The sequence below is a fragment of the Pezoporus occidentalis genome, unplaced genomic scaffold (genome assembly GCF_034315485.1).
Source record: "Pezoporus occidentalis ecotype Australia unplaced genomic scaffold, CSIRO_AGI_Poc_V1 ctg344, whole genome shotgun sequence".
In the NCBI taxonomy this organism is placed as follows: Eukaryota; Metazoa; Chordata; class Aves; order Psittaciformes; family Psittacidae; genus Pezoporus; species Pezoporus occidentalis.
The window spans coordinates 33,420-59,095 of NW_026915419.1; the positions used below are offsets into that span (position 1 = coordinate 33,420).

Genomic DNA, 25,676 nt, shown 5'->3' on the forward strand with positions numbered 1-25,676 from the left:
CTTTGAGGCCAAAGAGTGAGCCCAGGTCAGAGGGAGGGAGGAAATTCAGTAGTTCTCGACCCTCAGCACTCTACCCAGGTCTTTGCACCCGACCCTCCCTCACGGGTCACCAGGGATATTGGCACAGCAACACCAAAAGGAGTACAGAAGCGCTGTAGCTATCAAACCAGACGATGCAGGAAGTCCACCAGCACACACCTGGCTCCACGCTACACAAAATACTTTGCAAAGAACAAACATTCACTCAGCAAAACTGCTATCAAATTCCTATCTCCAGCGCAGTGAGTAGTAATACAGCTGCAGAGCAGCGATTAGATTAAAAGAGCTATTTTAGAACCCAGCTTCAAAGTCATGGTAAATAGTCATTTTGCAAAACAGCACATTTCACACCGAGGGACATCCCCACCTAAGAGCAGACGGAGCTGGCGGCTCCCACACACCCCGGTGCAGGTTCTCACGGCGCCGGTGACTCCGCCACGAGCCCGTCGCTGCCTCCTTGGTCTTGGCACCCATTGGGAAAGAGAACTTCAGGGTGTTGTGTCCCCCCCCCACCAGACACAGTGTCCTCCTTGGTCCTGGCACCCATCGGAAAGGAGGACTTCCCATCACTGAAAGGCAGGATTTCCCCCCAGACTGCATGGGTGAGCCAAGCAGTGACCTCACTGGGTATCCCAAAAAGGCGTGCTGTTAAAAACCCCCAACCCAGGTCTCATCTCTCGCTTTGCTCTTACTGAGACACGTGTGGGAGTGACTTTAAAGCAGGTGAACAGAAGGGGAAGAAAAATGAAAGTGTGGTGGGGCCACATGCTCTTTAAAACTTAGGGGAAAACCTTTGAAGAGGAATTAATAATCCCTCCCAGTGTGTTTGCCTTGTTTTAGTGATTTGAAGCCCGTTGGGATTGTAACAGCTAAAACAAAGCTCCTCCTATATTCCTGCTCCTACACATGGGACCAGCATCAGCAGGGCATCAAACCCTTTTGAGCTGAGTTAAAGCACACATTAGGAAACACAAATGCACGTTAAAAAAATAATGGCTCTTAATTTGCACAAAAATAAACTTCCTCTAAAAACGGGTCTCTGCTCCTGGGATTTGCTCAGTCCCAGCCAGCACAGCAGCGAGGCAGAGATGCTACAGAACACTGACTGGTTTGCAAAGGAACGTGTAAAAAGGTGTCACCTGCCCCATGACACTCTGGCATAGAAAAATATATTCAAGAGGTTTCTTCCTGCTAATGACAACCCAACGAGCCTCCCCTCTGACCTTGTGAAACGGGTCCTTTTACTTGAGCACCACCCGGTGCTCTCCTCGTGCTATGTGGGACGAGAACTCGTAGCGATCGTGGCTCCGGTACCCGCAGACGTTGCACTCGAAGGGGTCACGGAAGCCGTGGCAGCCCATGTGGATGGTGAACATCACGTAATCCAAAAAGAGGACGTGGCAGTGGTCACACCGGTACACCCCAATGGCTTCCCCGTCCTTGTTGATGACCTTGAAGGCATCTCGTGGGCATATGGCAGGCGGCTTGATGATGTCGTACGGCCTTGGGAAGTCCTTCAAGGGCTGGAGGCCGTTGCGGGCCTGAGCGGGGAGCATCTGGCTTGGGTGGAAAGCGGGATTCTGCCGCTCCTCGTGGTTGCTGTCAGTGTCTGTGGAGTCTTGGCCACTGTTGTTGGGGGAGAGGCCTCTGTCTGAAGACAGGCTTTTGTCCCTTAGGTGGGGGTGGCTCTTCTCAGCATCCTGCGAGGTGCCGTTGGGCACCTCAGCGCGGGTCAGCGCAATGGGGTACAGGCTGCTGATGACGGGGACCATCTCGGAGGTGGGAGCTGGTGGTGTCTGCACAAGAGGGCGCAAGGCTTCAGCCCCCAGGTAGGTGATGGCATTGTTTATGGCCTGGTCCATCATACGTCCTTGCATCACATCGCTTTCCTTTTCGTACATGAAACTTGAATGATAATTAACATCAAAACCGTGGCGTTTCTCACCTGCAAGAGAGGAGAGGCATGAAGTCACCTGGGTGGGTAAAGAAGCATTTAGACTCCACGAGGTCTGTTTTAAATGGCAGCAGTCTCTGGAAAGCAAAGAGGCATGAAATGTTCTCTGCTGAAAGAGGCTCTTCACACACCCAAGTAGCTTTTGGGGGCGAGGGATGGGTTTTGTTCATTTGGTAAAGCTCAGGCTTGGAAGCAAAATAAGTCTCATAGAGGAGGAGGTGAGGATGGTTACTGACTTGGAAACATCAGATCCACCAATCTTTGAGTTACGGTAACTCAGATAGTGCAGATGTTTATCAGTCACCTGTCAACACCATGACTCAATGGATATGAAACTCATGAGGTTTCACTGCAGAGGCAGAAACCCAGGAGCTCACGTTTCTCTTATAAAAACACTCAAAAAGGTGAGTGAACCAAAAGTGTGTAACTGCTTCCAGCCCTCACCAGGACTTCACACAGGAGGAAACCAGACCATAGAGCATGTTTGTATGAGTCAAACCCAGCTCCAAGAGAATGAAAAATGTGAACAAAAAGGCAACAGAAGTGAAAATAGATATTTGGGACTCCCTGTGAATTTGGGGTTCATTGTCATAAGAGAAGAGACAAAAACCACAACATATGATCTCTGAGGCTCTCACGTGCTGTTATCCCACTATCCTGGTGGCTTTTGAAAGTCCTCACGACCATCGCCCTTTGATTCAAGGTTGTATCAAATGAAATGCAAACACCCAAAAGCTCTTCTGACACCAGAACATTATTGCCTTGTGGTGCTGCACACCTTCAAAAGGCAACAAGGCATCAGATGCAGACTTGGCTCTCCAGTCTTCACTGGCCACGCAGCCACTGGTTAGCAGAACATCTTTCCTCTCTTTTGCTTGTCTCTGTAAGCAATGCTAAAGCTTTCCCTTTCAACATCCACACATGAGCCATAGTGCGGGACATGTTCTCGTGTGCTGGTTGCTCTGTGGCTCTTCACTCACTCAAAACCACTTTGATTTTGCAGCCTGGTGAGGTGTGGACACTGGGAAGAGGGAGGGAACCTGCTTCCTGCCACCCTGCTAACCAAAGCAGCCATTTCTCATGAGACTTCACACCCCAGGGAACAGTGGTGTGTGGAGCTGCGTTGGAGCTGCCCTGACACTTCCACCACTATCAGAAATAGATTTTCGCTCTTGGTCTCTGGGAGAACTTGTTTTTAAAGTGAAGAAATAGAAGTCTGTAGGCTGAGATGCTCAGCTGAGGTACACTGCAGCAATGCCTTGACTGCAGCGGTTACTTTGACTTGCACCAATTGAAGATAGAGCCCTATGAGTGCTCTAGAGAGCAGTGAAACCACGAGCAGGTATCGAGCTGTTCTGCTGGGCTGTTTTCTTTATAAGTATCTGTTCATTAATCAAACCAGGAAGTACAAAAAGCCAAGGCTTGTACTTTGCTCCATACACATGCAAAACAGAGATCCAGAGCAAAACAGGAAACACAAAACCATAAACTTCCATTTAAATCCTTGTTCCCTCAGCACTAAGGGAAAAACTAAATCTTTATGGGAGAAGGCTTTGGAGAGGGGCGTAGTGCAGAGGTTAAGAGTCAAGTAGGTGGTTTGCTGATCTGTGTCCTTATTTGAGACTTACTATGCACACGAGGTAGCTCCTGCAAATGAAAATGGGAGAAACAAAGTGGGCAAAACTCCTGGTGCTTGTATGAACCTCTGCAGAGCCCTCAAATAATAATGCAGTTGAGTTTTATTTCCCGATCAATGGACTTCATTCACAGAACTGAGCCTAACAAAGAGGCCTTGTTAGTACACATCGCTATCCCTCCTCCCTGACAGCATGAAAAATCAGCACCCATTCCAACAACGCTGTTTCCCAAGGAACCCCAAAGCTGTCCTCTTAGATCTGCACTCCCACACGAGCAGTTCAGACAGTCACAGGAGTCACACTGAGGTCGGACAGACCCCTCTTCCCAAGGATAATCCACTTCCCAAGGATAAAAGGGACCAAGTAATGTTTTCACATGCAACTTAACAAGAACCCCACAGGTTCAGGAAAATCACTTTAAGCTTCAGAAATCAGCTATTTTGTTCCTGGGTCCTCCAACTTCCCCACAAACCCCCTCCCCGTGATGCAGCATGAGTGCATGCCATCACCCCAGTGCGTTACTGAGCTCCATCACAAATCAGACAAGGATCTGTTCCATATGGTAACTGCTAAACTGGTAAAACAAACAAGAAACACGCTTCACTTGAAGTGAAGTATGCTGCGTGTGTGATTAATAAAGTACACCACGATTGAAACGGTAGCAAGTGTCGACCAAGGTAGGGTGAAGCTCATCTCTGTGCTAAGAAAAAGGAAGCTAAAAGATTTTCAAACCCATTTGCATTAGCATTACTTTCTGAATCACAGCAGGACATGTAAGGCTGAAGTCACATAGTCAACAGTTTCAGTATGAAGCACCCAAAGGCACTCACATGGAGTGTTACTTCACTCCCGTGTGAAGAGGTGACCTTTTTAAAGCCATACTAAGGTATCTTAATAAAAACTAGCAGTTTTCATGGGTGAAAGTCCAGTGCTACCCACCAAATCCACCCAGAGCTATGTTACCTTCAGAAACCACTCTGGGTTTATGTCTGTATGGATTCAGCAGCATTCCTGTACCTAGGCTTGGACCTCAGGGACACGTGGCCTTCAGGCCAGGTCCTCAGCACATCCCCTGCCAAATGGGCCTGATCCCTGCCTGTGTGCTCAGCCCCATGCTTCTTCCCTCCCTGGTCATGTGTGTGAGCACCAGCCACTGCTCAGACCCTGCACTAACCATAAAGTTCATAGTAAGAAAAGCATCACTCAGTGCCTTATATGCCCAAACAGAACATAAACAAGGCATTGCTAGTACTAGTCTCATGTAACTGCTGACTAAGTCAGGTCTTTACTCAGGACACAAGAGTTGCATTTCACTTTCTTAAAAGGCGAGTTAATGAAAGCAGCCTAGCCGAGAGGATCAGGCGTTCACTGGAGCACAGAACCTGCCAAACTAGTATGTGAGATCCCCGGCATGTAAAACTCTGATCATAGGAAATTAAATGCAAAGAAAATACTATGGAAACATCCTGTTGCTTAAATTACCACAAGAAAGGATCTGATATTTTCTGAATCGTATTCAAATTCAGCAGCAGGATGACTAACAGAAATTCAATACCTTTCTGTCTCTAGGCCTTATGCCACACATGCATCCTAAGTATCTTCAGCTCCTGCTGACCAGACAGAGCACCTTGCTCTTAACAGCATGGAGCCTTCCTGTTCTCTTCCTGGGAAGAGCCTAGCAGAGAACATTTCAAACACACAGGTACAGAAAACAGCACATGGAAGCTTGTCAGACCTCTACATTGCCTACACAGACAGACACACAGCACAGCAGTAGCTTCCATCCAGTTTAAGTATCTAGTCTTTGTATTTTAATCAACCCCCTACAACAAATCACTAAAACCACATCAGAATCAGCCAAGTTACTTTATTTATACTCTTTTGTATTAGCTTAGGTTATAAACTCGAGCAGGCTGTTTAAAAGAAGCAGAGGCATTGTCCTAGAAGTAACCAGCTCGCGCACATTAAACTGTTGCACATGAAAAGGTTTTTTGTTCTTACCAATAAATTTCTGAGGCATTGAGCTTTTTCTCTTTGCCACGTTGCTCGCTAGCCTGTCCAGCACAAGGGCTCTTTCACTCCCCATCTCTGCCTTGATGTGCCTTCCCTCCACGCTCGCTACTTCCGAAATGTGACAAGGAAGACAAGAAAAAAACAAGAACACAACAAGTAGGTGAAAAGGGGAAAAAAAGGAAAAAAAAAAGAAATTAAAATAATAAAGGAGGAGATGAATGGTTTAATCTCCGGAGTTTGCCACGCTAACTGGGAGGAAACAGTTTGGAGATCTGATGTCAGCTTGTTTTGCTGCTTCTGCTGTTCTTGCTCTTTGCGTCTTGGGCACCAGTTGCGGTCAGTGGAACCAAGCGCGGCGGCAGACACTGATCTTGCAGTCCTGAGCTCATGCAAAGGGAGCAGAAACCGTAAGACCCAGTGTCTTCATTAGCAAGAGGAAGTGCAAAATCAACTGGCTGGAAGGGCTGGTTACAAAATGTAGCTGGAGATACAACCTCTGCTAGCCTGCCTTTTCTATTCTGAGTAAGACCAGGACATCTGCAGGCTGCCACCATGCTCCAGTGCTGCAGTAAAAGACATTCGGTCCTCTTGCCACACTGCTTTAGGTATCACTCACACTTAGAGGTCTTCAGTAACCACTAAGAAACTGGCATGAAGTATAGCAAAAAATGATTCAAATAATAAAACCTTTCAAGAGTCTCTTCCAGCTCATTTCCCCCCAGGTGCCTTTATCACTTCTTTTTTGCCCCAAACATCCTCAGAACGTTGCTCCCTGGCACGCTCCTAAGCATGAGGTGCTTTAAAGCTCATCACAACCTCCATAATTTCCAATTCCAGGAAACCATGCCCTACGATCGCTCCCTCGACCCAGGGCCACCGACAGCTTTAAGGCTAGGACCATTTTCCAGAGTCTCCTTGAGCCGTGCTCACCAGAGCTCACCGGTGCTCCCCATTTCACGGAAATGACTGCTTGTTCTCACCTCAGGGAGGCTGCACAGGCTTTTGAGGTGGATCAGCCACCTCATATCACTACTACCAGACTAATACTGAGTGTAACTGCTGTGGCTTCCCCCCCCCCAAAGCTCCCGCTCGCCTGCAGAACAAGCAGCAGTTGTGGTGTTTTTATATTAACAAGTAGCACAAAGAGTTTCAGTGTCAGGGAGCAAATGTGGTGAAACTGGACACATTGCAAGAGCTTGCCCATGCCTTTAAGAGCTGGTATCTAAGTAGAGGAAAGCAAAGGCAAGGCAGGGTAATTTACTTTCCCAAGGTAATACTAAAGGTCAGCTCTCACTGTGAAAGAATCCTGGTTGCGTGTGATTGTACTTTTGTACCTAAATATATGAAGCATCATGTATGTAAGACGGAAGTAATGCCAGAGGAAAGTGACCCAAGTGCTTTGGTATCACTGCAGTCCTGTTAAATGCACTTTTCATTAAGTACTGGGCTTAAATTGCAGTTTGCCCAGTACAAGAAGTGATAAAAATGCAGCATCTCCCTGGAAATGCCAAAGTCACCCCTGTTTATTAGTGCTGCTATTGATATCATATGAGTTGCAGTCAGCACCAACCTCAGCCAGAAGCATCTGTTAATGTTTGTTCAGCATTTTAAACATGTAAAGTGCTTCAGAAGCACTCAATGCCACAAATACTGCCTTTGAGTATGACTCAGGGTAGATGGAGAACAGGGTTCACTTCAGCCCTGTTTCATCAGGCTGTAACCCCGTGATGTACGTGATAATGAGACCCACAAAGGGCATGCTCAGAGCCTGAAAGGTAATAACATCCTGCCTTCCTAGGCTGATTTTGATTCTAAATTACCCTAGGATGTTTAAAGACTTAGAATAAATAGAACTCATATTATACTTAGAATGAATATATTCATTAGCTGCTAAAAGGCATCTGCTGCCAGCATGAAATACCAAGACACTACGTAATAGTTGACATAAAGTGAAGCAAAACATCAGATTAAGTTGAAACCGTAAAGGAAAGTGAGGTAGCAGAACATGATCATCCCTTTGGATTTTGGCCAGAAGCTCTAGTTAATTCTTGAGGATGCTGTGATGGGATTTGTGATTTCAGAGCTTCTGTTTAACACTCATGCCCCAGAAAGATGGACTATGCTTCCCGAGCTCCTTATATAGTCTGCAAACAACTGCAGTTCAAGGCTGGAACTATCCCCAAGGCAGAAAGCTGTCAACTTGTCAGATCACTGCACAAAGCAGTAGTAATTTGAATTTAACCCCCCCCTCCCCCCCCAGCAACCCACAACTGCCCTGAACAAGATAACACAAAGGGTGCTGTATATTCAAAACACATAAAGAAAGGAAACACGATTCATCCACGTCAGAAAGCAGCACCTTGGTCCCTACCATTCCTTCACGGTTCTTGTTTTGTTCTAGTTCCGCTTTTTCTCAACCTTTAACTTCACCAGTTGCACTTATGCTCTACTCCAGCTTTAATTTCACATTTGCAGACTCTTTTGCTCTTGATAGTGAAGCTTCTGGAGCCTTATCAGCCAGCCCAGACGCAGGCTGGAGCCTGGGTGCAGTGTCACTGACTGCTTGTCTTGTCAATGGTATTTTAAGTGCCACCAAGGGAATGTCATTAAATTAGTGTCAAGAGGGCAGGCAAGCAGCTTCCTGCAGAGGTAACAAGAGTCTTTACTCAGAGGAGACTGCTGAGGAGACAGTAACTACTGACCTACATAAGATGTTCTAGGACATCTGTAATTATCAGTCTCCCAGCTTGATGTCTCTCTGCCATTTTACTTAAAGGCTGGGAGTCTTTTCTTGCACATTAAGATTTTCTACTCCTTGCTAAGAGCCATTTTTTTCCTCAAGAAAAAAAAATCATCTCCATTTATGGGCCACAAAGGGTCTTTGACAACCTCTTCATAGAGCAGCCTGAGGGAAACAGCCTCTGCTCCCACTGACACACAGGTGGTTACACTGGTTCCATCCCACAACACTGCTCTCTACCCAAAAGTGAACTTAAAATTATCTCCCCCACCTCTTTCTTCTGGACTGTTTATTAAACAGCCCAAGAATAATATTTAGTATTTGGGAAACATTGGCTTTAATCACTTAAAATCCTCTACAGACTTCTCAGAGAGAAACAATCAGGCCCTGTCTCCCTCTTCAATTACCTGACCCACTAATACCACAGGATTTCTTACAGTAGTAGGATGGGGTTTAGTTCCAATGTCCTGACTGCTTTTAAACCTGGGGCATTGCCTCCTACTCAGCTAACACTGATTACAGCCTCCCCTCACCACCACCAGAGAGGTGTCTGTGGTGCTTCAGCGCACTGCTGCCTGCCTCAGGGCTGTGAACATTGCAGTTGTGAGCTTCTCTTTATAAAGCATTTCCAGAAGAAAACTGCTGAATCACAGAATCCCAGCCTGGTTTGGGTGGGAAGGGGCCTTAAAGCTCATCCAGTTCCAATCCCCTGCCATGGGCAGGGACACCTTCCACTAGAGCAGCTTGCTCCAAGCCCCTGTGTCCAACCTGGCCTTGAGCACTGCCAGGGATGGGGCAGCCACAGCTTCTCTGGGCACCCTGTGCCAGCGCCTCAGCACCCTCACAGGGAAGAGCTTCTGCCTAAGAGCTCATCTCAGTCTCCCTTCCAATAATCTAATAATAATGATATAATTAGATAATATCTAACCTAAATCTCCATGAATGATTACTTATGTATGACTGAGGGACGAGCCACCTCTCTCAAACAGTGCTGTCACCTCACCATCATGTCACTCTGCAGACATGCAGAGCAGATACTGTCCTTCCAGCCCGGGGCACGAGCACACACAATGATTTAACTTCTGCTGAGCTGTTTCCATGGTGTGGTTTCTGTCTGTCCCCCCAGAAATGTGAGTGCCATTTTTAGAACTTGTGGGCATTGCTAACACACCCCTAAAGCACAAAGCAGAGCTCAAATTAGAGGCATTGCTTCCTGTAGCATTTCTATGTGGTCACTCAATACTGGAGAGTGGAACGGAGAGGTGGGCTCTTGTGCAATGAGAACGATGCGAGCAGAGATTGCTATCAGGGGCTGAGCAACGCTCTGACAATACTGTTACATAAAACTCTTTGTTCAGAGATATTTCCACATCTGGAGCACGCAAACCCTGCACTACAAAGTGACCAGAATGGTTACCACTGCTGCTCTTTGATATTGTCGTGAATTATTGGATGATGGCGTGGAGAGTGTGCTTGAGCTTTGAATTGGGAAGTTCCCCAATTCAAAGGGATGTGGATAAGTAGGGGAATGGTCAGAAAGTAAAACAAATGCTCACTAAACACAAGCACAAAATGCTACATTTAGGGGAAAAAAATCAAACCAAAAGCACTAAATGAGCTCCTGAGGCCCTTTCCCGCCTTCCCACGCTCGGGCTCTGTCATCTAACAGAGTGCTGATAGCAGAGAATGGAATGGAAAAGCCTCAGCAAGAGTGGGGTTCCTGTTTGTCAGAAACCTCAGTGCTCCACTAAAACCAGGGCTGCATTTTTAAGATGCAAAGTCTCAAAGGCAGGGGTATGTTACGTCGTACTGGAAATTCACATTTCCTCTGTGTCGCTGCAGCAAGTACACAGAGCATATTCTGGATAAGTGAAATGCTGCTATTCTGAAATGAATATCTACCATGAAGCAGATTTCAAAGCATAAATCTGTGGTAGGTATCATGTTTTCCATTTCCACATGGTATGGACATCTCTGAGTGATTGCCATCAGGGGAGTATGTGCTGTACCATCAAACCACAGTTACGGTGCGTATGGGTTCTCATGAAACCCAAAACTTGCTGATGCTCTGATCGTAATTCAATTTTACTACAAAAACATGTCATTTGCTGAAAAGAAAATAGCCCATGGAAAGCTATAAAACTCAAACTTCTTTAAATCATTGTCTCTTTATGGAGGCTTGTGTGTATGCATGTGACCTAAGGCCTGACACACCAAGCTACTCACTCTGCTCAGGGTAAGGACTCTTGTACCCACATGGCTACTGTTGTGTATCAACAGGTCTTCACACTGATTTTTAGGCCAGGCTTGTGATGAGCCTGCACAATCCTTGCTTGATAGTCATCTCACTAAACGCAGTTTTTAAGTTATTGTCATTATTCAAGGGCCTTAGTAAATGTTGTCATCTAAGTATATTTTTACATGTTAGCTTTCTTCTGTGAAAACTCAGTTTAGCCTTTTCTTTGCAAAGAAAATTCAAACTCAAACTAGGAAGCTCGAGTCCTTCAAGTTATGGATGCTCCAAAGACGGGAGCAGCTCTGCTCTGGAGCCAGGCTGAGAGAGTTGGGCTTGTTCAGCCTGGAGAAGAGAAGGCTCCAGGCAGACCATGGACTGAGACATATGAACAAGTATCGTCAACAGTCGTAGGCACCAACTTGGCCAATAAAACAAGCCAGGAAATGGCAGTAATGCAGGAATCATTTAACTTACTGTGAGTGTCACCTACAGAAATGCTGTGTGCAGGGTGCTTTAGATGTTTTATCCAAAGTAACTGTGAAATGAAAAAGTGATTACGATAACAGCATTCTTTAACTAGCTGCCTGAGGGATGCATTAAACCAGACCCTTTCCAGAGATGTTATAGACCTTGAGGCTCCTGAAAATGACTGGAGTAAAAACTGTTCTCAGGCTGTCCATTAGCAGCTTAGCAGATGCCCTTTTCTAAAGCCACTGCAGCGTGACACACTCACCAGGCTCACACATGCCAGCGTTCTGCAGGTACGTACGGCACCGCTCCCGGTGCTCCTCCAACGAGCTCCTCTGCTTGTAGCTCCTCCCGCAGAACTCACACTTGTATGGCTTCTCCACTGGAAAAGGAAGAGTGCAGCATAAATAACCACCAGAGACTCCTGAAACGCTGGCGTTCAAGTGTATCATTACTAATAGCATGCAGTCAGCTCTTGCTTGAAAATGCTTGAAGCTTCTGTTAAGTTTATGTGATCATCAAAAAATGAGGGTTACACAAGGGTGCAACCCACCAGGCACAGAGTTCCTCTTCATCCCCTAAACTCAGCACCAGGAAAGAAGAGGATTTAGGATTAGACCCTCTTCCTAGGAGCTCAGGTTACTGGAGCTTTACTCTAACTGATGGCTTTTCTTGGCCTAACTTCCTTAGGGAAGAGCAACTGTTCTGCTGTAAAGCAGGGCTGCTGCTGTCCCAATTGCCTCACCTAGCTCCTGTCTATACAGACTTTTTCAAGGATTTCATGAAACTGAAGAACTTAAACCAACTCAAAACTATATGTGAGCTTCATTTAATATCCAAAGACACATATTGTAAAGGGAATGACTTTCCTAATTCATTTAAGCTAAAGCAAACCTGTTTGAAACTCAAGATACCCACACAGCCTTTCCCAGTGCCTCATGGACAAGGACTGGCAGCACCTTCTAAACTGTCTCATTACTGTTTTGTGAACAGACATCCTCTAACACACCCAGGCAAAATATCAGCCCTGTACAGCACAAATACAACTAGCCTTGCACCGGATGCTGTGCTCCCTGCTGCTAATGCAATTGCTCACTTCTTGATGTGATACACTTGGAGAGATTTTCTTTCTCCCATTTGATAAGCCAGCTCTTGCAGACTTCAGTCACGACAACCACATGGTGTGTTTGAAGCATGATGGCTTTAGCATTGTGCTGGTGGGGAACAGTGACCACCACTGTGCTGGGGCTTGACTAAACCAGAACCTCATTTATTCATGTCAGGTAATCTCATTTTGAACTTTGATTCTTTGGGAGGTTGAACTTTTTTTGCCTGCGAAGTGCAGTGCAGAGGTAGCATCTATCATTTAGAATAACTGTTTTGTGCCTAGGTCCCTGCATAACACAGGATATACACAAAGCAAAGAGGAAGCACAGCCTGGCTCTGGGGGAACTAACATTAATCAATTTATACCTGGATTGTTATTCAAGTCACCTCAAGTCTGTGCCTCTGTTTCTCCCATCTGGAAAATGGACAGAACACGCTACCGGTCTTGGGGAAAAAACCCTGGCATTTGTTGAGCATGTTAAGACATTCAGATGAAAGGCACTACACAACAGCAAGGTGTTAACTGCCAATAAGGTCATGCTGTCCTGGGTGATGCTCCTAGAGCTCTCCTACCAGCTCAGTGTAGGAACAGAAGGAAGTCCTAGCAAAGCACTCCTCAAATATGGAGCTTGCTGGCACAGCTGGCTCCACTCTGGAAACACCAAGGAGTTATTTTGTGCTGGGAGGTCTGGTTTGTCACAGCACACAGCGTGGTTCCCTGGGCCCTCCTTGTGCATCAAGAGGGGAGCCGAGCCCTGAGATGGTTCCATCAGCACAGCAGGCAGGTGAGTGGTCACTGCTATTTGCTGACTCCTCAAAACCAGACCGGCTGAGCTGACTTTGCTGACGAGCTCTCCATTTTCCACGCCTCGTGTCCTAGTGACACACATCTAAAACACATGAAGTGCCTTTGAAGTCACTTACCAGAATGTGTCCTTAAGTGACCTGTTAGCGCATCCCTCCTTTGGCAGGCATAACTGCAAAGATGACATTTAAAAGGTTTTTCCCCTGTGTGTAGTTTAATGTGGCGGAGGAGGTTTCCCTTCTGAGTAAAGGAAGCTCCGCACTGATTACACTGGAATGGCCGTTCACCTTAAAATGACATACAAAAAAGGACATTTAATGGTTATGTGGGTATCATGTTTATCCTCACACCCTTTCCTCTTTGGAAGGGGAAAGAATGAGAGACTGGATCAATTTCTTTCTATAGAAACACACAGAGCCCTTCCGTTGACTTCAGTGGGAGTTACTGCAGCTCTGGTGTCAGAGCTTCTTGTAACATATGTAGACCATGGAAAACACTGTACAGTTTTTCCATGGAAATAAGTGTTCTGGAGGAGGCTGATTCCAACAAGCTAGCAACTTTTAGAAAAAGAAGGGCTTATCTTACTGCACGTTGAAACCCAAGATGCTCACCGGTTTGTTGCCAAAGTGTAGCACAAAGAGAAATACACACACAGACTGGAAACGGCAGCACAAAACCAATCTAACTTGTGTTTTGTGTCTAAAACACTTCAATTACGTAGTGCCTTTCATCCAAAATCCTTAAACTGCCCCACAAACACACTTGGGCTGACATTTGATCCTGATAGGAAGAAAAGGGGGTAAAGTGAGGCACAGAAAAGTGGGTAACTTGCTACAGATCACATGTGGCATCAAGGACAGAAGGAGGAAGTCCTGATTTTAGTATCCTTTGATAAAAATAAATAGACTAGATTACAAATAATTCAGTAGTCAGCTCTTACAAGAATAATAGAGAGATATTTACCAGTGTGGCTACGCTTATGAACCATCAAGACATTGAGGCTAATACATGCTAATCCACAGATATCACAAGTCATTTTCCCACTAGCTGGCCTGATGTTCTCATATGAACCCGAATGTCTTTCCAGTTTAATGCTTTCATATTCATTATATTCTCTGGGATAGGTGTAAGGCAGTTCAGATTCTTCAGGGGTTTCCATTGGCTCTGAATGTAAAGCACTCTCCTCTCTTTCACTGTATTCACCTTTCACTTTAACCACATCATCTGCAGGTAAAACAAAGCACAAAAGTGAAAAACGCTCATCTTTAGGCACAAGGAAGTAGCTTAGGAAAAAAACAAGTATTGCAGCAAATGACATTATCAACCTTCCTAAAAGTTTCATTTAAACCCCCGTAGATGAGGAAATGCAGTTGAGATGTGAATCTTCATGGGTCACGTACACTTCGTGATAGTCACAGCAAGAGAACCTTTAAAAACACTGAGCTGCCTGTTATTTACCATTGGTGGATAATTTCCTTCTACTGTATAAAGTGTATCACAATATAAACTCCTGCAGTGACAGGGCACTATCCAGGCTGTTCCTGTGAACTGGAAATCTAGCAAGACACGAATGAAAAAGGATATTTATATCTTCCCTTGGAACCTCTGGTGCCTGAAAGGCGATTTCCCGATAAATAAATGCCCCCCAGAAACAGGAAAAGATTTGCCCAAAGTCATATTGCAAGTACACAGTAAAGAACCCAAGGACTCCTGAAGATCCGTGGCCTTCAGACAGGTTCCTGGCTCTGGAGCCATGTCCAGAGAAAACAAAGCCATTGCCTTAAACGACTATCATTTCATGACAAAGAGGCAAACGCAACACGTAGCAATAATGCTCCATCTCGGTCCCACTATATAAACACCTGAGGATTCCCAAGTCCTGTTGTTGGATTTCCTTTCCACCATTAACCCCAGCGTCACCAGCACTTGCACACAAATCCTTATTAAAAGCCAGGATAGCTTTTCCTTCTGCTTGAAGCTGACTTTTCCATCCAGACAAGAGCTGAAGGTTATGCCTCAAGCTACCAATCGAAGAAAAGCACCAAGAGATCAAATACAAAGCTTCCTGTTTGAAAGTACTGTTCTGGCCACCTGCTCCTCACTCAGACTGAGGGTTAGACAGTTAAATCTGGCACTGAATCACTTGTCCTTTCTCCAAAGTACAGACCATGGACTGCTGAATATGTATTAACTCTGGTTCTGAGTAATAAACCACATCAAATGCAGAGAACAAACAATGGGTAACAGCGAAAATGAGGTGGCAACATGAAAGCAGCCCTGAAAAAGAAAGATCTGGCAAGCCATGCTGTATGAAATCAACATTTTCAACTATGTTTCAGGGGTAAATTCCCTCCTCAAGCTCAGATGTTTGCACTGAGCCCCTTTGGGTTGAAATGAGGCAGAAGAAACAGGCGAGTGGTAATTTCTTCAGCCTATGTGAGAATCCACAGCAGTGTGGAAAACTCCAAGATTCCTCTCGGTGCTCTCCCTAGATGATGATACCCACATCAGGGTGGGTTTTCCACCCATTCTGTGCGGTTTTATCCCCCTATCTCAGATGGGTTTCAGAGTTTGGCTTCAGGACTGATCTTTAAGGTCCCTTCCAACCCAAACCACTCCATGATTCTATGATTCCTGCTTCCTCTCAAACAGGCTTTCCTCTGCAGGTGCCTTTGCTGCCAACTTTATGTCCGAGGGTGCGAGAGTGATCCTGCTTTGAAGACTCCTTTAAAATTAGGTTATACACCCATTTCCATTACTCTTAGGAAAAATTCCTACCAATTCCTGAAAGCAGCTTTCAGAAGAATCTCTCCCCCACCCCCAAACCAAGGTTTGTTGCTTGTCTTTTTTTCCCCTCTCAAAAGGAGGCAGCTCCAAACTAATTTGCTACATCCTGCAGAGCATGGTGAAAGGAAGTGCACGTTGCAGCTGCACCTTGGTGGTACTTTCAGAAGCAATTTCAATTCCCACTTTCTACTTAACGTCTCACCTTTGGTCTGCATCAAAGGCAGTTGCTTAGTGCTGGAGGACCAGAGCAGGCTTCTCTACCGTTTTCTGCTGTTTCTCACCACAAGCTCACAGGTTTTCACTCTTTTACAGTCCTGCCAGCGTTCCTGCAGCGTGGCACCAACACCAGTTTGAGTTCCTCATGGCAAGCACTTACTGACTGGCACAAACTGGGCAAACCATCCTACAGCTCCCCCTTGGAAAATGAGTATCTCTGCATTTTCCGCATCACTGACTGCTCATGATACTTGTGTGTTCTGACAGCAACAGAGAAGGATGCACCCCAGTTCTGAGCAAGGCTTTCCCACCACTGCCTCCCCCAGCAACCCTCACCCCCACTTCAGCTGGTGGTGCTGTCCCACCAAAGCTCCCCTGCTTTTCAGTTTCCATGTAGGCATTTGGAGAGCCTCAATAGAAAAATCTCACCTTTGGTTGACTGAGAACAACAGAAAGAACGAGGGAAGAGGTGGGTTTTTGACCAAATAGAATCATAGAATCGTTAGGGTTGGAAAGGACCTTAAGATCATCCAGTTCCAACCCCCCTGCCGTGGGCAGGGACCCCTTACGCTAAATCATATCACCCAAGGCCTCATCCAACCTGGCCTTGAACACTGCCAGGGATGGAGCATTCACAACCTCCCTGGGCAACCCATTCCAGTGCCTCACCACCCTAACAGGAAAGAATTTCCTCCTTAGATCCAATCTAAACTTCCCCTGTTTCAGTTTGAACCCATTACCCCTTGTCCTGTCACTCCAGTCCCTAATGAAGAGTCCCTCCCCAGCATCCCTATAGCCCCCTTCAGATAATGGAAGGCTGCCCTGAGGTCTCCACGCAGCCTTCTCTTCTCCAGGCTGAACAGCCCCAACTTCCTCAGCCTGTCTTCATACGGGAGCTGCTCCAGCCCCTGAGCATCCTCGTGGCCTCCTCTGGACTTGTTCCAACAGTTCCATGTCCTTTTTATGCTGAGGACCCCAGAACTGCACACAATGCTCCAGGTGAGGTCTCACAAGAGCAGAGTAGAGAGACAGGATCACCTCCTTCGACCTGCTGGTCACGCTGCCATTGATGCAGCCCAGGATACGGTTGCTTTCTGGGCTGCAAGCGCACACTGAAGCCGGCTCATGTTCATTTTCTCATCAACCAACACCCCCAAGTCCTTCTCCTTGGGCTGCTCTGAATCTCTTCTCTGCCCAACCTGTAGCTGTGCCTGGGATAGGTGTTAGAAGGGTTGGGATTTTTCTCTCCTAACGCTCCTGTTATTCTTTAGAATATGACAAAAGGAAGCTTTGGTACAAAGCACTCAGAAGAAAGGCCAACTCGGTACAGGTCACAGAACCAAGTAGCTGCAGAGGTCCGAAGCACCCTTTGGCAGCCCTGGCTTTTGCTCTGTACACTGGCAGCACAGGGAACCCTGGGAGATCATGAAACTGGCAGCTGCATGCAAAGGTTTGTATCTGTCACTCAAAACTCGTATTTCAAAGAGAGCAGGGTCTTCAGCCAGAGGAAAGTGGCTGTAACTTCAAGCAGAACAGGGAAATTTGACAGAGGAAAACCACCATTATCCCCAACACCACACACAAAGCTCCCCCAGTTGAACAAAAGTGCTGTCATCTCTCCCTGCTTAGGAGAGCAAAGAGCTTGTAAGAGGGAAAAAACATCCATGGTGTCCAAGCCCATTTTTCTTGAGGCAGCTCAGGAAGGTAATAACAGCACAGCACAGCGCTGTTGTGGATTTGACACAACAAAGCACCAGTGTGATGTGTTAAGGCTGATGCACATGGTTTCATTTCCTGGGGAGATGATTACAAGATGAAAGGCATTACTCCAGAGTAATATTTTTGTTTCACCCGAAACACTGTAAAAACAATGGGTTCTGGAAAAAATCCAAAATAAAGCTGTGGTGGCAACTGCAGACTGAGTCACCACATGAACAGTGCTTGTGTACGTTAGAAAATGCATGACTAAAGAGAGGAGGCACCAGCAGCAAACAGGCCAGGCCATAGCATTATCTTGGCTATTCCCCCCAGGAGGAGGCCCTGGAAGGAACCCCCCCCCTCCAAGTCCTGTATTTAATCCAACACCTTGGCATCAAACCTAGAGAAAAGAACATCAGTTTGGTCCTGTTGTTAAGCAAAGTTTACCAGCAGTGCTCTGAAAAGCACAAAGAATATAAAGCAGAAGCTATTAAAGACAACAGCACAAAAGGGTGATGTTACTCAAGTGTTTTACAAGGAGCGGGGTCATAATCGTGAAATCCTCAGCACATGCAAGAAGTCAGCTGGGTAACAAAGAAACTTCATCATCTTAATGTGGCACTTTAATGCTGCTGCTGATTTGCTGTGCCAATTCCGAGATAATGAGCCCCTAATGCTACAGATGTTCAGGCAGACTAAAGGGGGAAAAGAAAAAGGGAAAGCTTTTCTTGTATGCCATTTCCTAACTATGCAATTAAACAAATTGTGAAAGCACATAAATAGTTTACCAGGTTTTGACAGCTGTTAATAGGAGTCAGATGCCAAAGAACAAGAAGGGAGTAGATACAGGCACATACTGAAGGATTCTGGTGCCTACCTGGATTTGACAGGTATTAACTGCTGGATTCAGCACTGTTCCCTTCACAAATCATCCCCAGAAACAGCAGTATAAAGCCCAAACCCAGCGTAGTCCTGCTAGAGCTGCTCTCCTCCCAGGATGTGAGACTCCTGTACCTAAGGCAGCTTGAAACACAACAGCCCTACGTGTGGAAACTGAAAAAGGCAGCAGAATTTCCAGATTCGAGTCACAATAAACACCTCTGCCATGGAATTAACACACCGCGGGGGGAAGATTTGCCATGAATTAAACCCAACCCTATTCCTCAATGAACAGAGAGAGGTTTGCATCGGAATGACAAACATCAAAATAGTCAGCAATGCAGTACCTAAGGGGTTTTCCTTAAATAATAAGAAAACAAGGACACACACATGCATGTGTATATTGAACATCTGGAGACTATAATGGGGAATTATAACACGCAAAGTGACACAAGAGCAACGTGAGATTGTTGGGGTTTTAATAGAGGCAACACAGAGAGAAGGGAACTTTTCTCCATGTCTGTCTCACCCCACTGCAGCGTTCAGTTCTAGGGAAGCAAAAGGAGTTCCAGGTTCCGTGGCCCAACCTGGCCTTGTTTCTCACATGGACTCCAGTGATAAGCTCCCTTTTTACAACCGCAACAATGCTTTTAGGAGATTGAAGCTTTTCTGAAGCCTTGTTTGCCACCAAGGGAGGGAGGGATCACCCAGGAGCACTATCAGCTTCCAGCTAGACAGCAGTGGCCACAACGGTGGCAAAGATACAGTGGCAATAACCATGTGCTCCCACCCATGGTGAGTACAGCACCAGGCTTGGCCTGCTAGGGTCTTTAGCACCAAAAATCCCAAGTGTGGCATCCACCACCTCTGTTCTGTTGAGGAAATCACTGGAAATCCACAGATTTCACTGCCTCCACTTATTATTACTTGGACAAAGCAGGCAGAAGCTCTTCCCTGTGAGGGTGCTGAGGCGCTGGCACAGGGTGCCCAGAGAAGCTGTGGCTGCCCCATCCCTGGCAGTGCTCAAGGCCAGGTTGGACACAGGGGCTTGGAGCAAGCTGCTCCAGTGGAAGGGGTCCCTGCCCGTGGGTTGGAACTGGATGAGCTTTAAGGTCCCTTCCAACACAAACCAGTCTGGGATCCTATATTTGCTTTATTTTATCTTTGTGCCTTCCAGTACTGCTGTTCAGTCTCCATTTTGTGCAACACCCAAGCACTATGCTGCTTAGACACTGTCTGAAGCACCCTTGGGTGGTAATTCCCAAAGGAACCCATGTGGTATGCACCTGGTGGAAATGTCGCTCTAAAAATACTCTGTGGTAATGTGCTTCTTTGGGTTTATTGTGACTTGAAACAAAAAATAGAAACAAACAAAATTGAAATGCAGCATGAGGATTGGAAAGGAAAAAAGAGAACCTGACCCAGGCATCATTTTCCAAGTGGTCGGATGCATATTTTCTACTTCATTAATACCAGGGTCTCTCTAGCATTAAAACACAGAATAATTTCTCTAGTTGTCCTGTTCATCACAAGCAAAACTCAATAAAACATAATGAAACAACACACATCATCTCCAAGCTTATGTGAGCCAGGAAACTTGAATTGTGTAACTGGGCCTTCAAGCATCGTATTCAAAGATTTTTCTTGTAATTATGTATATTCCTCTATAAATCTATCATTTCACACCCAGTATTTCCCATCTCTTCCCAATTTCTGCCTAATCATCATCTAGTGGGAATTATTTGACTTTCTTTCAAAATGTTGCTGCAGGAATTAAAACTCTACTAACAGAAACAGGGAGAAATGAAACGTTCTCCAAAGGGAGCACTACCAGAGCTGGAGCTGAGCAGGACAACCCACAGCCCCAGGTCATGGCTCAGGGCATTTAACTGGTGCTACAAAACCTGGGGAGGCAGAATGCCATCACCTGAGACAACGTGACCAGGGGCTGGATATGGTCAGTGCCGTGCTGTAACTCCCATAGGATTTTACTTGTGGGTTTTTTTTACTTACAAAAGGCACCAAGAGCTTGCTGGTTTCCCTCAGCTGTCTCTACTGGAGCACAGAGGATCGGGGGAATGCCACCCCCCATCCCCAGGCCTACCAGCACCCAGTTTTTCCAAAGGCCAGCTGAACCTTGGCTCATTTCTGACACCTGTTAACATCACCCTTTCAAATCTCAAGAGCTTGAAAGCCTGCCTCTTAAAAACCACACGTAACAATATGAAACGGGATGAGTTCTCCCCTTCTGTGCCAGGGAAGAGAACCACACTCACAGAAAACACTTGTAAAATGACAATTCCTGAAGTCCAGAAAGCCACATACAACCACAACCGTTAAATCAGGCTGCAATTAGACACTTAATCAGAGAACATCTGGACCCAACAGTCAGACTGAGAAAGGGCACATGTTAAATGCAGATAATCACCTTCATTAGTTATATCAGGGGACCTATTACTAATGCAACCACTCAGGCACGAGCCTCTCTGGTCAACTGCTTCTGCAAATGAACATCAAAGCTAAGAAGTTGAAGAGTTTCATTCAGCCTTTTCTTATAATCCACCATCCTCTTGTGTTTGGTACTAAAAAAGTATCATATGAAAAGAAAACATAGTCTAATAATATGAAGAACAGGGAAATCTGTGACCAATCTCAACCGAGTTTTAACTGAAGACAAGAGGTGGGTTAAGAAGTTGTTCGAATTCCTTAAACAATATAAACTTCACAAACCCAAGTGTATTGATTTGATTCAACTATAAACTATTTGTCTGCAGTATATAACTAGATTTCAAGACTTGAATTTGAGATTTCAAGGACATTCTCTCCAAATTTAGGGATTCATAATTAAATACTTGTGATTTACTTTTAGCCTGCTCTTCTCAGTGTTTCCTCAGTAATGTCCAAGCCTGTCCACCAAACCCAAACTCAGAGCAGAGGGGAAGGCTTGGAACCAGATGAGCTTTAAGGTCCCTTCCAACCCAAACCTCTGTGGGATTCCATGATATCTCCCAGGCAAATTCCACTTTCTGCTGACAATGACAGGTTAATTGGAATAAGAAATAGCTGCATTTTTCTGGCTGTTTCAAGGCCATCAGAATATCTGAGCTCCTGGATCAGCTCTGGGCTTCCCATCGTGCAGGACAGGCCAAGCTGATGTCAGTCACTTAAGGCTGCGGTGAGACAACCCACTGTTGATGTCACTGAATGTTCTTGGGTGCACCCCTGCTGCTGCTGGTACAGTACAGAGAGCTAAAGCAAAGTCAAGAGGATCTTCTGGTGATAAGACTCAGACACAGCTCTGGGTTCATGTGTAGCCACCAAAGCAGCGGCCTGACACAGCAGAGCAGCACAGACTCCTTGCCTGGTTTTAACACTTACAGAAATCCCCTGTTAAGTGAACTTCTGCAGCACGGTTCTGCTGATGTTGTGAGATAAGCCCTGAGTCCCATGAGCAGCCAGGCTCGATCTGGGCTTGGGAGATGTAATAGCTGATAAAAAACGGCACTTCCTTTTCGAGCAGATAAGTGAGTGTGTGAGCAGCACCACTGGAACCTCAGTGCATCGAGGCGAGGGCTTTTCATCCCCTCCTGGCTCCCTTCAGCCTTTTACCCCCCCTTTCACACACCTAAATGCAGCAGCAGTCAGCATCCAGAAACCACGAATGTGGCTTCTATTGCTTTTTAGTTCACAACCAGGAAAGCTCACTAACATTCAGAACACCCCCAAAATCAGCAGCCTCAACAGAGGAGGGAATTTAGACATAATTAAACTTGACTCTGACTCCCATAGGGAAGAATGTGGCCTTTTTCTTTCATTTTTAAACGAAAGATGCCTCATCTATGGCCTCCAAAGGTAAGTGTTGGGGACACATAAAAAGACCAGAGAAATTCAGTGCTTCCTCCCCTCTCTGGCTCAGGGTTTGCCTCTTCTCAGCCCAGCCACAGGAAGCACCATGGGAACAGTGTATTTTTATGGTTGCAGGCAAGCGTGCACCATGTGCACCACAGCATGCAGCTTCATTCCCCTGAGGCAAAAAGAGGGGGGGGCTCTTTCTTTTTTTCCTCCTTGCTCTCCAGCAGGCTTTTAATTAACATATTACTCCAGCCTTCTGCCTAATTGTTTGCCCTGTACTTAGCACTCAGCATGGCTGAAGTCCTTTCAAAAGCAAGACAGGTTGAAGCCTCTACCATTACTGAGTGCCTTTATGAAATTTCTGTAGCCTTTTGAAGGGATCAGAGTACCACTTTCTGCAGCTTAGCATAAAACCCCACCAAACTAGAGTCAGGCAACGTCTAGATATGACCAGGCTCCAACTTCTGCTTAAAGTCTCAGGGGTTGGAACTAGATGACCTTTAAGGTCCCTTCCAACCTAAACCATTCTATGGTTCTATAAAGCTCACAGTGTATTTAGAGCATCAGCCATTAATAATGGAAGCTTCACAAAAAGCATATAGTCCAAGGAATGGAAGATCACTACTGAATGGCTGGCAAAACATGGAAAAAACACATCATCGTGCTGAAGAAACACACGTTACAGACATATTAAGGCAGTGGAAACCAGGTTATCAAATGCTTGATCTCTCTCTTAGTCAGTGGTCTCACCTTCAGCAGACGGAACAAACCCTGTGGGCACAGCTCATATGCAGGGATTTGGGATTAAAGAGTTTGCAGTGTTGCAGGCTGTCATCTGCAATGAATTGCAAGGATGCTGAAGTGGAATTGCTTACTCACAAAAGGCATGGATCATGGATACCGGGATTAACATTTATGAGAACCACACCAACATCTTTGCAAGACTCCTCTATACATTTGACACGCAAGGAGGGTGTTAGTGATCACATCAAGAAAAGGGACAAGTAGAGCTTTTAGGTTTTTCAACAGACAGACTTTTCAGGTGCACACAGGACATAATCCATTTCCCAAGAGCAATCACTCATCCTGAGATTTCTATCCTGTGATTCTGGAGAATACTCCATACTCATTTGTACCAGGGTTAGTGATCCTGAAAGATCACACTCCCACCCGGGCAGCACCACCAGAGCGTGGCTCCACTTACCCAGAAGCACAACAGATAGTTACTGAGCCACAAGCACTGCTCCTAACGGAGCTGCTCCTGCTCTTGAGTAGGCATGACATGTCAACTAAGATTATTTGGGAATTCTAGCATCCTGGCTTTGTCAGGAATTTGGACACAGCTCCTGCTGCTCACACAGCCTCGAGGACTTCAGCACACGTAAAGACATCAGATTTATCGTGCTTCTGGTATCAGAATGACTGTGGAGAACTGTATGCGAAGCAATGGAGTAAGCACCACATGGATTTTAGTTTGTGCCATTTCACACTGAGATACTGCAGCTTTTCTGTGCATTTCTAACAGCTTTCTCCCAGCAGTTGTGTCTTTATTCCTACAGTGAGAATCAAAGAATTGAGCACCACGGTACTAGGTTCATACTCACTTTAAAATGAAGGAATGCTCTCATGGTAAGGGAGACAATCAGAGGGAAATGAGGTTTTGTTGGTATTTACAATGTTATCTTTGAAATGTGAATTCTCCATATTTGCACTCCAGAACAAATTGCAAAGAGAGTGCAAGAGATCAGCAGTGATGCAGAACAACGAATGGTGCACAAGAGCAGTGTCAGCATCAACATTCTCTCACAAGTGTCAAAGTTGCACCTGATGTATGTGTGTGGAAAAGAGCCTGAGGAAAGGTGCTGAAGGTGACATAGGACAGTCAAGGAATGGAAAAAGAGACTTGATGCCATGATGCTGAGTGTGCAAGCAGTATAGACAGTGCTCCTGGAATGGGGAGGCGGGGAGAAGCTAAAGCAATTCCTCTTGGATGATCAATATTCCCAGTTCCTCTTGGAGGAGGTTGTGAAAGAAACCCTTCCCTGGCTTCTTCCATGCAGAGTTTAGGGATGGAGGAAGGCGACAGGGAAGGGCAGGGACACTGGGGAAGCAGAGGTGGAAGTGAGTGAATATGAGTGGGATGGACAAATAGCTGGAACACGGATGAAAAGATTTTATGTGCTGTGAGATCCGAAAGAGAGATCAGGCGCCTTGGATGAAGAAAAGGCTCAAACCCATCCACATTTTGTGGATAAAAACATTAAACTTCTCTTTCTGGGGTAAGCAGAGCAGAACTCACCTGCCCAAGCTACATCCCACATTGCAGACGTACACTAAGCTACTCTCCACTGACTATAAATGGAGTCCTGCCGAGAAGCAGCTGCTCTGGGGACAGGAGGCATTTCACCCTGTCACACAGCCAGATTTGGTGAGGAACCTGTGAGCTCTCACTGCACCAACTGCCAAGCAAGGCCAGACACTGGTGCAGTTCACCTAGACACCAAGGTCATAGATACCCAAGGGAGATAACTTCTCCCTCCTGATGGGCTCTTGCTAGTGCAGCACTTCCCTTGAGGGTTTCATGTTTTCTACTTTGTTAATAAATAGGAAAAGTTCCATCTTTAATAGAGCTTTAATAATGTTTAATCCTGAACATTTCATGTTAGTCTAAAATAATCGCATTTCCATTGCAGGACACAACCCAAAGCTACTTGGGCATCCAAGACAGAGACAATTCCTTAGTGATACATAAATGCTACCTCAGAACTGATCAAAGCCACAGCCCTCATTTGTCCTGACAGTGCCACAGTGCCATGGCCATGCAGCACTTGAAAGGCCACATGAGCCTGCCTTTTCCCCAGGATATGGACACCACATCCTCCACCAGGCAGCATCTTTCACTGTTTGTGGTTGAGAACTGGCATAAATGAACACGCTCAGCTAACTGGCAGGAAGGTTTATTCATGCTGTGATTTCACTTTAGCAGCTTCTACCTTGAGGAAGGGATTGAAAGTCTCTTGCTCTACATCTGTCATCTGCACAGCTCCTGAACCCTGAGTGGCTGCAAGACTGCCATATCCAGGAGCTGCTTCTTTTACCTTTTAGCTATTAAATGAAGGTGGGCTACTAGTTTTTAAAGCTACACATAAATACACACTTACGTAGGACCTCTTCAATGAGAAATAGTACCAATTGGTTTAACATTTTGTTCATACCTGTGTCTTATTTCAGAGCTGTATAGGAAG

General features: G+C 45.8%; 1 protein-coding gene and 1 long non-coding RNA gene across 9 annotated transcripts in view; both read right to left on the bottom strand.

The window, feature by feature from the left end:
• Nucleotides 1–553: 553 nt before the first annotated feature.
• The window catches only part of IKZF3 (IKAROS family zinc finger 3), a 31,436-nt gene continuing 6,313 nt past the window's right edge, over nt 554–25,676 (bottom strand). For 4 of the 8 annotated variants that reach the window (XM_062629946.1, XM_062629943.1, XM_062629948.1 and 1 more), the window contains exons 4-8: nt 13,963–14,223; nt 13,119–13,286; nt 11,353–11,469; nt 5,632–5,751; nt 554–1,984 (exon numbers count right to left, since the gene is read on the bottom strand). In XM_062629946.1, coding sequence (XP_062485930.1) covers nt 1,281–1,984; nt 5,632–5,751; nt 11,353–11,469; nt 13,119–13,286; nt 13,963–14,223 — 1,370 coding nt within the window. In that variant the 3' untranslated portion in view covers nt 554–1,280. The remainder of the gene's footprint in view (nt 1,985–5,631; nt 5,752–11,352; nt 11,470–13,118; nt 13,287–13,962; nt 14,224–25,676) is intronic. The other 4 variants (XM_062629944.1, XM_062629950.1, XM_062629945.1 and 1 more) reach the window with 4 other exon arrangements.
• Nucleotides 24,074–24,566, bottom strand: LOC134169448 (uncharacterized). Its single transcript, XR_009966891.1, has 2 exons — nt 24,335–24,566; nt 24,074–24,255 (listed from the first exon to the last, which is right to left on the bottom strand). It is a non-coding gene; the product is annotated as an uncharacterized LOC134169448 (long non-coding RNA).